At 41.8% G+C, this 15,221-nt stretch overlaps 1 protein-coding gene and 1 long non-coding RNA gene across 2 annotated transcripts in view; one reads left to right on the plus strand and one right to left on the minus strand.

Moving 5' to 3' along the window:
• Nucleotides 1–12,941, minus strand: part of LOC139466688 (uncharacterized) — a 49,447-nt gene extending 36,506 nt beyond the window's left edge. The window contains exons 1-4 of the mRNA XM_071248316.1: nucleotides 9,256–12,941; nucleotides 7,885–8,604; nucleotides 7,437–7,568; nucleotides 3,906–3,969 (exon numbers count right to left, since the gene is read on the minus strand). Coding sequence (XP_071104417.1) covers nucleotides 3,906–3,969; nucleotides 7,437–7,568; nucleotides 7,885–8,604; nucleotides 9,256–12,624 — 4,285 coding nt within the window. The 5' untranslated portion in view covers nucleotides 12,625–12,941. The remainder of the gene's footprint in view (nucleotides 1–3,905; nucleotides 3,970–7,436; nucleotides 7,569–7,884; nucleotides 8,605–9,255) is intronic.
• LOC139466689 (uncharacterized) overlaps nucleotides 4,477–15,221 on the plus strand; it is a 46,691-nt gene continuing 35,946 nt past the window's right edge. The window contains exons 1-2 of the long non-coding RNA XR_011653620.1: nucleotides 4,477–4,789; nucleotides 13,144–13,205. This is a non-coding gene — a long non-coding RNA (uncharacterized lncRNA). The remainder of the gene's footprint in view (nucleotides 4,790–13,143; nucleotides 13,206–15,221) is intronic.

Consider the following 15,221-nt stretch of genomic DNA (forward strand, 5'->3'; position numbering starts at 1 on the left):
TGAACGCCACAGCCTTGATACATGCATACATACAGCTGATCTGCTGGAACGGCAATATACGACCTGTGCTATTTCTATACCTAGGCTGACTTTTCAATACAGTTTATGCCTGGACAATTCAACTCTTTTATACTGCAGTCGGGTCGGGAGGTTGGAGCTGTCAACCACAGTATGTATTACCTCGCTATAAAACATCATGAGCCGTCAATCATGCTACTGACGTGCAGTATACCACCCCCTTATAGGGCAGATCATAGATACAATTGTATACTCACTTCAAAGACTCTTTCAAATCAGACCTCATTTTAAGGAATAAATGGTCCCAGACACAAGTTCAAGTCATGTGTTGGTTTGGAATCAGTTAGGCAGTCTTATAGTCATGATAGTGTTCGAACATCTCAAGTGACGTAAGTACGTACAGTTCTAGTGTGCAAGCACAACAGTTCCACTTCCTTGTTCTAAAGATTAGGTATTGTATATAGGGTGGGTAGGGGAGACTGTAGGGTGGGCAGGGGAGACTGTAGGGTGGGCAGGGGAGACTGTAGGGTGGGTAGGGGAGACTGTAGGGTGGGTAGGACACCTCAACCTGCCAGCTACCACACCTCATACTGAACCGACAGCTTAACTCCTGTTGATGGACAAACATTACATATAGCCAACGGAAAGATTCACCATTATAATGGGAAGGAAGGAATCTAACCTGAAGCTAAAATACGAGGGGCACAAAAGATGCTATGCACACTGGAGAAAACTGCATCTGCGATAAAGGTCACACAATGACATTTTGTAAAAAAACGTTTCCAGCCTACAAAGGAAAACCATTGCTCGAAATAATAGATACGTCATATCGCCACACACCGGGATGATGGTTGCTTACGGTCACCTCAGCACTCCATGTCCACAGCAACTGAACACAGTGATGTCACAACAGTTATATCTCATAAAGATCCGGGTTACAACTGGTCTTCAGCAACCCATGCTTGTCGTAAGAGGCGACTAACAGGATTGGGACAAGACAAGATAAGCTAAGGGTGTCATTCAGAACAATCTCAATTAACTAGAAGGTTGATAAACAGGCATTAGACTGTTGTTTTATTCTGGTGTTGATGGATAGGCAGCAAAAACATTTGCATGGATGGAGTCATATTCAGAGTGTGCATTAAAATACCATATACTCAAAGAATTTGGTAAAGTGATGGTGGTACCCCAGGCAGACATCAAGTGACGGTGGTACCCCAGGCAGACATCAAGTGATGGTGGTTCCCCAGGCAGACATCAAGTGATGGTGGTACCCCAGGCAGACATCAAGTGATGGTAGTACCCAAGGCAGACATCAAGTGATGGTGGTACCCCAGGCAGACATCAGTGATGGTGGTACCCCAGGCAGACGTCAAGTGATGGTGGTACCCCAGGCAGACGTCAAGTGATGGTGGTACCCCAGGCAGACGTCAAGTGTTGGTGGTACCCAAGGCAGACATCAAGTGATGGTGGTACCCCAGGCAGACATCAGTGATGGTGGTACCCCAGGCAGACGTCAAGTGATGGTGGTACCCCAGGCAGACGTCAAGTGATGGTGGTACCCCAGGCAGACGTCAAGTGATGGTGGTACCCCAGGCAGACGTCAAGTGTTGGTGGTACCCCAGGCAGACGTCAAGTGATGGTGGTAGCCATGGCCGACGTCAAGTGACGGTGGTAGCCATGGCTACACTAGTTCAGTTCAGTAAGGTCTGCAGCTGGACTAAGTGTACTGTAGAGATCCTGGCTGTAATAACCTCTATTCAATGCTGCCAACATAGTAACATCTAGAATGTCTGGAAATCTCATCTGCGTAATTAGGCCCTTGTTTTTCTGCCCGCATCATTTCAGCTGCAGTACATGTTCTATTTTCTACCAAACCTACATTCAATATTGTGTATCAGATTTGTAGGAAAAACTAAGATAAACAACCAACAAAAATCCCAGCAGTTCTATTCCCGATCCTAAAGTCATCAAAGATGCAAATGCTAAACAGTCAACAGCCTTCCTTCAGGTGGGAAAATAGGATATAGCTGTACAGTCTGACCTGTAACTGTCCTGTATCATGGCAACACTTCCATACCCACTGGCCCTGAATAAGTATTTACATCACCACCAAGTGGTTGAACTGTGAATTCTTGTATGTTTTGTAATGCGCAGAAATGACGGGAAGGGTTACTCTGTCTCGCCAAAATGAGTACAGTGTGTTCTCCATGTCTATAGTAATGTAAAACAGGTACGGATGATGCCAATGAATCATACTGAATCATAATCGTCTGATGTCATTATTGTGTGTGGGAGAAAAGTCAGCCGAATATTCAAGCAAGGAATATTTGGGTTTCCCTGCACACACTCCAAATGAGCAAGGTAAAAGATGACCCAAGATTTCAAGGAAAATGTCATCACAGGCCATGATGTTTATCCCTCCGTGTTAAATGGATAGCACTCAAGGTGCATTGTCAATGTCAAGTCTCCAACCAAATAATACATTTATTGCAAACTAATCATTTTGATCCCAATTCCTCAAAACTCAGCCGTAGAGGGCAATCTTCAGGATTTCCATTTTAAAAGTCACCTTCAGGTATCTTAGCCATCAACAGCATGAATCTAAACATTGGGGCTTATCATATGTTTCTGTTGGTGAGAGATATCATACCTCTTTACAAACTGCTTTTCTTAGATACAACATGATCAGCTGACTACAGAACAGCGGCACAATGCCAGGCGGGGAGGAGAGGGGGATCGGGGGAGGGTAACGATGCTAATATGAGGGATGGCGCTGCTGTTGTCACGGTGACTCTAAGCAGTGGTTGGGAACAGATATCTTGGTCGGGAAACTCACAACTTTAGCTTGTGCTTTGGCATACTGAGCACATATAGATGACCTGTACTTCAACTTTACCGGCTGGAATAGTCTCTTCCCTGGCTTGTAGTAATAGTAATAGTAGACTCACTGTAATTGCAGACACTGCACAACTTCTTATCTTAACAGATAACAAAAATAATAGTACCTTCAATTGATGAACTAAACAAAGTTTCTGAAATCACACAACCTATATTACTCTCAAACCATTTCAATTCGGGTAAGGGTACTCAATAGGTAATTTTCTACTGATGAATACAGATCTTATCAAGATGTTCCCACAAAGTCACTAATGTGTGGAAGATCACAAAATAAACGTGGTTTTGAATGTTTGCTGAGTTACATAAGGCCTTTATCCTGCACAGATCCGACATAAAACCCCAAGCCTGGAAGCACATGTCCGCTACCCGCTGATCTACCTTGTTCTCACACACCCTGTGGGAACCTGAATGTCAATCAAGCAACACTTATACCTTTTTACCTCTTCATGACTCACCAAAGTGGACAAAAACATGTTTAACAAGCCATTCAGAAATATACATCACCCTAGGCATTCACTTGTATGCAGAAAGAAAGGATCTCAATCCATCTATAGCAAACTTAATTGACAGATTTATGAGGAAATGTCACCGAGAGATATATGGGATGCAGGTAACCAGTCAAGGGAGTTAACTCCTTCTACAGGCATAAATCCCATTGACAATTGACATCAATATTGTTTCTCAAAATGTTGCAGATAGTTTTGCACAGAATATTGAGAGGCACTGCTTTTCTGGACTGTTTATATGTTGGATACTGGTCCACTGAGCTGAAGATGTTCATGTTTACATGCTTTCCAAATAAGGCAAAGTCACATCGTCAACTTTGTTTTCATACAGACTTATATAATAAATGGATATTCAATTTGGTGGACAAATAATTCCACAAACTAAACGGTAAGTCAAAGAGAAAGTTTTCCAATTATTGGTAGTTATTCCATTCCTTCTTTGTGTTTCTGGCAAAATGTGAAATTGAAGAATGAACTTACCTGAATATCTCTTCTCATCTTTGGATCTGGATATGACTCGGCCATCTTGTGTAATTTGTTCCTCCTGCGAATATTGATAAGAAACATTCATTCTACTTCCTGTACTCCAGCGTTTGGCCATAGTGATATGCTAGACAGTCTATGTAATCAAGTCTGACTCTACAGCTGACACTGGACAGTGAGGGTGGGCTGTGACTATCACCGATGGCACCAGGATCTGCCAGGATCTGCCAGGATCTGCCAGGAACTTCGGGGTGGAGGCGGACACGGAAGTCAGTCCGTGGAACTAACACCTGGGTATTTGGGGGAAATGGCAGGAGTCGTCACAGAAGAAAAAAACGAAACCTTAGATTGGGGAGACTAACACTTGTTGTGTATGGTGTCAATTTACAGCAGCCGATATACCTATGGTGGGAAGACAGAGTGGGTGTACCATTCGGCCTCTCTCTCAGTCCACACAAACACTCAGCCTCAATATACTGCCAAAGTGGTAAACATGCATCTGTAAACAAAGTCACAAAGGCTCAACTCCTTGGAGGATTTGCATGGAGTTTCAGATGAGGGTGGTGCGTGCATGATGTACATTGCCCTGAACTGCCCCCAGCCTTGTCCCTGCCACTGCTGTGTTATACAGGGGCAGCATGCTGGGATCAACAAGCTTGAGGAACACATACTTGCTTCATTGCCAAGGCAGTACCTATACATGGAGATGCTATTTGGGCTTCCTTAGTGAATTTCTACATGCCCTGTTGTTAATGTGTATAGGCGGGTACCAATCTCTCACACTGCATGTGCTAAGCCTATGTTCGAGTGCAACCCTTCCTTCAATTATCACCGTCTTTCCACCGTGTGCTTTACCTGCACCAGGTAAACATCAGTCTCAGGTAAGTCTACCTTGATTCACTTTTTCTAGTTTCTAATTACTCTTCAGGTGAGTTTTAAAGTTCAGACGTGACAGAAATGAGCGCATGCTATGAACGACTGCAATGTGCGCTTCATCAGTTGTGAGGGGTGCCCTAACCAGTGGGTCCAGTGTCATTTACGTCGTTACTCAAACTGACATTCACATAGCTGACAAACTTCAAATAGTTAGAAACTTTCAGAGATTCCATTTAAAACAAGCTTCTCCACCCAGATTTTTTACAACTAAAATCATGAAAATATTAAACATTTACATGAATCATTAATTAACTTTCTGCGTGACATTTATTATTCTTAATGTTTCATTTAAATTGTTTTACCATATCATTATGTTAGATAAGTAGCATTTTCTTCATGCTTTTCATTACAAATCTAAATGTCAAAGTTCAAAACAAACAAAAACAAACATAAAACACATACAAACAGCTAAGCAACACATTGGACAAACCCACACACCATATAGTGGAAAGAGTTACCACGACAACAAGGCAGACAGCATTACAGACAGACTGAGGCAGAAAAATACATGCAGAAATAACAAGTTATTTGCAAAATACACAACATCAGGATTCTGCAGAACTCTAAACCTATTATGATGTTTTTCTTTGAGAACATGTTTTTTGGTCTAACACTTTGTTTACACTTCATTTCACTATAGACATACAATGTCAACATTAGCCTGTACGTAGGGGGCAGTGGGGTTGGCTCTTCATACTAAAGGTCCGGGTTTGAAGTCCTTCATGATTCTTGGTGCCCCCTTCCATCACATGGCTAGAATATTGCTAAAGGCACCAAAACACACAAACTAACCCACTATGAAAAAAGATATTGAGAATTATTTTGTTTGAAAATAAATATAAAAATAAGGGTTTTTATCAACACAAAATGCTTGACTGCAGCCTTCTAAGTAGTGACTAGTTTGGTGGCCAAAAGCGACCTTAATCTATGATTGGCGACCTAAATTTATCTACTGCTCACCACTTGGCTACCTTGAAGTAAACATAACTGGTGACAATCTCTGTTTAAGATATAAACAGATATTAATTACAAATCTCGTTTACCAAGTTGTGTTGGCATGGCCAATGTCAAAGACATAATTCATTAAAAATGTTTTATATCATATATATATATTTACAGTTACTACATCTACAGGGGTTACGTTGATAGCTGGGGTATTTTGTAACCCTGTTGCATTTGCATGAACATAAGTGATATTGTACCAAAGGTAAATATTTACATTATTATTGAAAGTACCTGTCTATTACAATTGAATACCCATCTTCCCACCGTGAAGCCCCTCCACAAGTGTCCTATCTCCAATGAAACCTCTGGAAATATGTGTCCTATCATTGATTTTTGCTCCTTAGTATTGCTCCTTTGAAAAAAAGATTGATTCCTAAAAACTAAGTTTGGATCCTAAAATATTCATGATTGTCTCCCTAACAAAAAAACAACAACTTAGAGGCCTATAATGAGATATGAAAGTAAGTGACATAAGCTTGAACCCAATTTAAACAGACTTTGTTATTTCCTTGCCAGCTTGACGTGGAGAGAAAGTATCACCCTCATATCACTGACATTAACCCACCACCAGGGTATGGAGCTGACGGAAGGGTCACAATAGTCAGGGTGCACCAGGGATTTATTCCACAACTAGGATACCCATGTTCCCTTCACAAATGAGAAAGTTAAATGTTGATATTTAATATTGATAATATTAAAAATCTAACTTTTAACATTAAAAACCCCACAAACACATTTGGTTTATATTGGTATGGTATATGTATTATGATATTCAGTAGTATACATCCACCGAATACTTTCTAGGGGATTATATATAATATACACCCATACACATTAATTATTCATTATGATGGGACTAATAGAATGAGTTGATAGCGAGGCTGATGTACGAAAAGATGATTATTTATAATGTGAATATTGTTTATATGATAATATTTTTGGTTTTATTATAAATTTGGAAATAATTTGAAAAACAATATCTTGTTGGATAATTGTGAAAAGGTGAAAAAATGTTTTACTGAAAAAGTGTATTCATTGAAATCATAAAGTGAAAATTCACACATGAACATTTATTCCAAAAACAAAGAGTTCTTTTGAAAATGTGTGAATAAAATTAACGGAGGGATGAATGAAGTGAAGTGAAACGGACAGCACCCATGACAGAAGGCTGCGATACAGAAATAAATACCATGTATTGATATAAATAGTGACTATAAATGAATTGTGGTACACAATACAATGTTTGATAAAATATGCATCTGATCAAGTATTATCCAACTACATTTCCAAGAGAAATTTCAAGATCCAAACAGGCCTCAAGTAAAATGTTTCTCTTACAGTCAAGGGGAGACAACTGAGATTTACAGTGCCTTGCATGAGTTTCTGAAATGACTTCTGCAGTCATCAAATTCAAAACAATTGTGCTATATACCTAAAATGAATCCATTTATCATTCCAATCAGCGGACACAATATACAATATTCAGTTGAAGCAAGCGATTAAACGTTTCTTCAGAGTTGGTTTATCTTAACTGCTTGGAAAATCACTTTGAAAGCAATGGATAATACATTCTGATGCATTACTCACGATTACTCGAGAAGAGTGATAACTGTGTACATTATCCGATTGGTTCAATCGGAGTGAAGTCGTTGAGGTATATTCTGGAGGATTTGGGCTCGAGGGAGAGAGTGAAATAAACGACCTGGATCTGTAGGTCACCTGGGAGTAATACATGCACTCCACCATTAATACAACCACATTTACACACTGTCGTGCAGCACATACAACAGGCTTCCTTATAACCTGTCATCACAGAGACAATAGCTGTCTATTTCTAGCAATGATGACGATGATGATGATAATGGTACCTAATAATGTTGTACATGTTTCTAAATGAAATTCTAAATCTATACACTATTATGATTTAAAACATTATGCAGGAAAAATAATAATAAACACATATTTTGTCATCAAGTTGTAAAAACTGATAGTCCAATTCTGAAATTCCTTGCTTGGAACACTGAGATAGAATTACCTTATTCCTCGGGCTCTTTATTTGTGTGTTGCGGTTTTCTTCTGTGGACTGTTGCTCAAACAAGCTTTTTATTGCTTGAACAGACTTGCGACGATTCCTGAGATCATTCAAACTTGGGTCACAGTAATTCCCTGTATTGTTCTGTACATGCTCCATAAGATTTGGCACTGACAACGAAAATTTCGAAATGTTTGTCTCCATACTGCTGTGAGAAACCTTTTTCGATCTGAGTGTTCGAGACCGATGTCCATGGGATCCACACAACTCACTGTCATCACGAGCCTTCTTGCCAAAACTGGCCACTCTGTCATGCACAGACGTTTCCAGATGAACATCCACAAATGTTGTTTCTTCTGGCTGTTTTTTTTTGTTCCTGAAACGTGTCTGTTGGCCTGGATGAAAGGGTTCAGTATCACAGATTGCATGGCCTCCCTGTCTAGCAGGAGTTGAGGAGGACAGTGCCACTGGAGCCTCTGTTCCAGACATGAGCAGATCAAGACTAACATCACAGCCATCTTGGAAGGTTTCTGAATTAGCCTCTTCATCCAGAAGACTACCATTGATTGTTTTCTCTTCTGCATTGCTTTTCAAAGAGTCTAATTCCAAATTCTCTTCCCCAGTGACTGCCTTGGGTATTTCTCCATCATCTGAGGGTTCATCATCGTGTTTATCAGGTTCCCCTGACACTTCATGGAGCAGAGTCACACCCTCTCCTTCTGCCTTAGGTATTTCTCCATCATCTGAGGGTTCATCATCAGGTTTAACAGGTTCCCCTGATGCTTCTTGGAGCAGAGTCACACCCTCTCCTTCTGCCTTTGGTATTTCTCCATCATCTGAGGGTTCATCATCATGTTTATCAGGTTCCCCTGACACTTCATGGAGCAGAGTCACACCCTCTCCTCCTGCCTTTGGTCTTTCTCCATCATCTGAGGGTTCATCATCATGTTTATCAGGTTCCCCTGACACTTCATGGAGCAGAGTCACACCCTCTCCTCCTGCCTTTGGTATTTCTCCATCATCTGAGGGTTCATCATCGTGTTTATCAGGTTCCCCTGACACTTCATGGAGCAGAGTCACACCCTCTCCTTCTGCCTTTGGTATTTCTCCATCATCTGAGGGTTCATCATCATGTTTATCAGGTTCCCCTGACACTTCATGGAGCAGAGTCACACCCTCTCCTCCTGCCTTTGGTATTTCTCCATCATCTGAGGGTTCATCATCATGTTTATCAGGTTCCCTTGACACTTCATGGAGCAGAGTCACACCCTCTCCTCCTGCCTTTGGTCTTTCTCCATCATCTGAGGGTTCATCATCATGTTTATCAGGTTCCCCTGACACTTCATGGAGCAGAGTCACACCCTCTCCTCCTGCCTTTGGTATTTCTCCATCATCTGAGGGTTCATCATCGTGTTTATCAGGTTCCCCTGACACTTCATGGAGCAGAGTCACACCCTCTCCTTCTGCCTTTGGTATTTCTCCATCATCTGAGGGTTCATCATCATGTTTATCAGGTTCCCCTGACACTTCATGGAGCAGAGTCACACCCTCTCCTCCTGCCTTTGGTATTTCTCCATCATCTGAGGGTTCATCATCATGTTTATCAGGTTCCCCTGACACTTCATGGAGCAGAGTCACACCCTCTCCTCCTGCCTTTGGTATTTCTCCATCATCTGAGGGTTCATCATCATGTTTATCAGGTTCCCCTGACACTTCATGGAGCAGAGTCACACCCTCTCCTCCTGCCTTTGGTATTTCTCCATCATCTGAGGGTTCATCATCATGTTTATCAGGTTCCCCTGACACTTCATGGAGCAGAGTCACACCCTCTCCTTCTGCCTTTGGTATTTCTCCATCATCTGAGGGTTCATCATCATGTTTATCAGGTTCCCTTGACACTTCATGGAGCAGAGTCACACCCTCTCCTCCTGCATCACCAGGGCAAGGTACACCACTACTTCCTGTGTGTTGGCAGGCTCTGTCCCAGACATACACTGAAATCTTTCTGTCCATCCCATCAGCACCAGCTGCAGCTTCTCCTGAAGTCATGTCTGCATGCCCACTGTACCCCTCTCTGTCCTTGGGGACATCTTTGTCATCACCATCATCTTGTTGTTCTGGATGACTGACTGATGTTTCTGTAACCATGGACACAATTTCAGTTTCAGACTCAGAATGCAACAATGAATCATTCGGTGTGTCCACATGCTCCTCAGTGAATGTTGTAGATGCATCTGCAGCAGCATTGGAAGAGTTGCCTACTACAGTAAGTGAGTTGCTAATATCTGGTATTGCATCCGTGTGAGGTATGATAGTTGTAAAGTGTTCTGGAATGTCAGTGGAAAGTGATGTGGCTGTGCTGTCTACTACATGACAGGTTTTAGAAGGGTCACCTTCTTCATGGTTGCCCACTGCGTCACTCAGTTCTGCTGTACTCTGGCCCATCACTTCAACAGAGAAATCTGTCTCCCTGAAAAGCCTTTCATCTGTGTCCTTGCCCTGCTCTATCTCAACACCAGAACTACCAACACCACACACCCCGATGTCAGTGTCAGACTTCTTTAGATGTTTCTTAATACTGGTGACTGTGTCATCTTCCATGCTCTCATACTCACTGGATGTGTTTTCAGATGTAAACATGGTCTCCATACACTCCAAATGACTAGAATCTACCTGTCTACTCCCCTGAACATCAGTGATAACAAAACTGTCAAGTCCATGAGCTGCTTCCACATTTACACTGTTTGACAGGCTATCCCCAATCCCAGTGACCTGATAACCTGACTTTGCAACCTGTGTCACAGGACATATGGACTCTTCCCCTGCGCCTGGATTCTCATTATCATCCATGTTATGCTTGTGTGCAGCCTCACCGTCTTCTACTGCACTGGTGGCACTCTCTACAGCCATGTCGTGCTTGTGTGCAGCCTCATCGTCTTCTACTCCACCGGTGGCACTCTCTACAGCCATGTCATCCTTGTGTGCAGCCTCACCGTCTTCTACTGCACTGGTGGCACTCTCTACAGCCATGTCATCCTTGTGTGCAGCCTCACCGTCTTCTACTCCACCGGTGGCACTCTCTACAGCGATGTCATCCTTGTGTGCAGCCTCATCGTCTTCTACTCCACCGGTGGCACTCTCTACAGCGATGTCATCCTTGTGTGCAGCCTCACCGTCTTCTACTCCACCGGTGGCACTCTCTACAGCCATGTCATCCTTGAGTGCAACCTCATCATTTTCTACTCTACTGGTGGAAACATCAACCACCACATCCAAAGGGTCGTCGTGACTTGGCTCACTCCTACTGGAGACACTGACATCATCCTGAACATCGTCCAGGAGACTCCAGGACACATCCTGCCCACTTGGACTGTCCATAACGATGGCCGAGTCCTTTGTCACATCCGTCTCATCATCAGTCTTAATACTGTAGTTTGCCAGAGACATCTCAAGTGTTGAATCTAGACCAGTGTCATTCTGCTTCTCATCATCATCACCCTGTGCTTTAACTGAAGCCACAGTGCCAATTGTCCAAGCATCCTCTGACTTTGTAATATCCCCAGAGTTTATATGACTGTTCTTCCTAGAAACCTCCTCCAAATCTGTACCTCCTGCACCAGGGTCTATCCCTATAGGGACAATTTGTCTCTCACAAACATCCAGGTCTTCTGTGGATACAACCTTTATATATTTGTATTCAGAATGTTCACCATCATTAAAGTTTTGGGTTTGCTCTGCAACTTTAATATGTTTCCTTTTTGTACTTTCACTGTCTTCTTGAGGAAACAATGCTGTTTTCCCACTTCTCTCTTCACTGTCTTCTTGAGGAAACAATGCTGTTTTCCCACTTCTCTCTTCACTGTCATCTTGAGGAAACAATGCTGTTTTCCCACTACTGTCTTCACTGTCTTCTTGAGGAAACAATGCTGTTTTCCCACTATTCTCTTCACTGTCTTCTTGAGGAAACAATACTGTTTTCCCACTACTCTCTTTACTGTCTTCTTGAGGAAACAATGCTGTTTTCCCACTACTCTCTTCACTGTCTTCTTGAGGAAACAATGCTGTTTTCCCACTTCTCTCTTCACTGTCATCTTGAGGAAACAATGCTGTTTTCCCACTACTGTCTTCACTGTCTTCTTGAGGAAACAATGCTGTTTTCCCACTATTCTCTTCACTGTCTTCTTGAGGAAACAATACTGTTTTCCCACTACTCTCTTTACTGTCTTCTTGAGGAAACAATGCTGTTTTCCCACTACTCTCTTCACTGTCTTCTTGAGGAAACAATACTGTTTTCCCACTACTCTCTTTACTGTCTTCTTGAGGAAACAATGCTGTTTTCCCACTACTCTCTTTACTGTCTTCTTGAGGAAACAATGCTGTTTTCCCACTACTCTCTTTACTGTCTTCTTGAGGAAACAATGCTGTTTTCACACTACTCTCTTCACTGTCACAACTTTGTCGGTCAACATCATTGACTCCATCTTTATGTGCACTGTATCCGTCAGAGTCCTCACCAAAGCTGTCTTGTGACAGGGTCTTCTCTTCCGAGTCTCTGTCGCTGGACGTCATGGGGTCCTCTGCATTCCTCATGGTCTGCCCGAGCTCCTCATAGTGACAGCCCACCAGCACCACCGGCTTCATGTGCTCCTCCCACTGCCGCTCCACCCTCCGTGCCACCCCGATCTCCACCGTAACCTTACTTCTTGTAGTTGCCATTTCAGATTTGTCATCAAGAGCGGGCATCTTATGAATCTTAGAGAGACACACCAGGAAATTGCTTTACGACTATATGTTATACCTGGTCATGTGTTTAGCTATCACCTGGCTGTATGTATCCTATCGTGTGTGTTTCACAGTAAGCTGCACCAGCTGCTGGCCTGGTCGAACTGGACTGACCAGCTCATACATGCCTTGCAGGGAATGTCACCTTAAATCACAATTATGTCATCTCCTTACAAACTGCTAGGATAATGCTCCACTTGTTAATGGGCTGATCAGTTGAAATTGAAAGTCAGGTAATGACAACTTATTCTATACTTGTTCTATACTTATAACAGATGGTGCCCAGTAGGCAACACAAGTAGAACAATTTCTGTAAGTGGTCTGTTGATGTGCAGGTTGGTGTTACACATATCTGACAAGGCTTCAGCTACTGGAGCTATCCCATCTGTCAAGTCACTGTGACATACACAGACAGATGAATACTAATATCTTGTATTTCCCCAGCCGGTATGTTTGTACAAGTCTATTTCTGATTGGCAGCTGTCCGTCAGAGGATACCACAATGGAGCAGCAAGCTGCAGCTCTTCACAGCGACACAACAGGTAGGAAGCACTTTTCACTACCTCTTCTTGCACTGCACTAAACAGTTGACACTTTCAGGAATGGACAGGTAGAGTCTCATACATCACCAATAACAGAAGTGTATCTCCATGCCACGCACAAGATTCCCTTCACAACGTATCCTGAGTCTGTGTCGGTACAACTCCAATAAGTATTTATGTATCTCACATCAATATTTCCTCTTCATTTAAACACTTCACATATTTCCCTGCTGTTCCGAGTCCCCTGAAATAGAATGGCCATTGTAGACAGATACAGGACAAATCCACCCACCCTGAACCATCCACCTGCAGTCTGTACCTATACCACTAGCACCACAGAGTCTACCAAGAGCCAGCTAGCATCAGTATTTACTTCTGAGAATTTATGACGTAAGACTCACGATCTGTATGTGAACTGACTAGCCATAAATCTTCTATAATATGTCCTAAACTGAAATGTACATGCAATCTACAACTATGTGTATATACAGCATGTGTCAATCAATATGAGAACTGAGAAATGTGACCTACATAGCAACAGTAGAAATAGTAGAACTGAATTGCAAGTCACTTTGTATACAGAATTTGTGTGTGAAAGAAAGCTCCAACAGCAGTAAGTACAAGCTACGTCTGTCTGACACACTTCCCGGTCTATACACAAGAGGATATACAACAAATCCAAAACGTACATGAAACAAACTGGCTGTGACAACTTGAAATCAACTGTCAGTTCAAACACACACTGAGAAGATTAACATCTAAGGGGTTAATGCTGAACTTCCTCATTAATCAGATATCTTCACGGACTGTTAGATGTAGAATCTAAACCTGAACTACAAACTAACAAAGTGATTTTGTTTAATCTTTCTCAAATAATTAACCATTAAAATTAATGTGAAGCTATTCAGACTTGTATCCTTTAGATATTTCTAGTCAAGTCAATAATTAAACACACAAAAAACATACAATATTTCATATTTCCAGTCAATATTTTTTACATAAGACTAAAACTGGTCAGAAGTCAAATCTGTGGATCAAATCTCAAAGATAACTTCATTTACATTTTATGTTTGAAGAAGGATTTTGTCCAGTTGATTTCAAGAATAATTTCATTGACCATTTCTTTTCACCCCCTAATTGTGTTAGGTACTCCCTGCAATCAGTTCTTACCAATTGTCAGTAAAACTCACGTCAAAGTCGTCAATATACCCCTGCTTTCTATATCTCAAACTGTCCATCTATCTATATCACCTGGTTGTCTACATCAGTGAGTTACAGATCTAAATCATCTGCTTGTTCAACCCAGTCACTATCTATATTCCATGGTTGCCTATATCACGTAGTTAAAGGTCTATATCACCCGTGTGTCATGAGTGATGTAACCAAACCACTTGTCAACAGACACGTACATATCACCTTTCACCTGGGGGAAAGGCTGTGGGCATACCAAGACATGAGCTGACACTACTTGTTTACTCTATAACACAATGCAAACACTGCCGGGAAGGACACAGAATCTACAACCCAATGACAAGTAGCACTATCAAGTAGCATCAAGTAAGCTAGCATTAACCTCAACAATACCTGAGGACCATGTATTTTGTCAACGACGGTTGACTACTTGAATGAGCACTAAGAAATCAAACCCTGCATTATTTGAATACAACAAATTTAAGATAAATACAAACAAACTTCTGATCATTGTTTAGACATGACAGTGATATCAAGATGGCCCCAACGAGACAGCCAAACAAATACAAATATTGTTATGAAATACCATGAATGTACACATACTTCAAATAAACAAGCCTGTTTGAATTTCAAATGTTTGAAAATTTTCAGATCAGAAAAAGACATGAAAGAAGTAGGAAAGTGCTTGTGACTACCTGAACGACAACCACTTCAATTCTTTGTTACGCCATCTGTTCATACACAGCAAAACACAACATCTATCCTCCAAAACTCTCAAAGACTTTACCAAGGCATGTCTTTTTATAAATAGCAGCTGAACTCACT

This window comes from Haliotis cracherodii, unplaced genomic scaffold (genome assembly GCF_022045235.1).
Source record: "Haliotis cracherodii isolate W230 unplaced genomic scaffold, xgHalCrac1.p SCAF_19, whole genome shotgun sequence".
Classification (NCBI taxonomy): Eukaryota; Metazoa; Mollusca; class Gastropoda; order Lepetellida; family Haliotidae; genus Haliotis; species Haliotis cracherodii.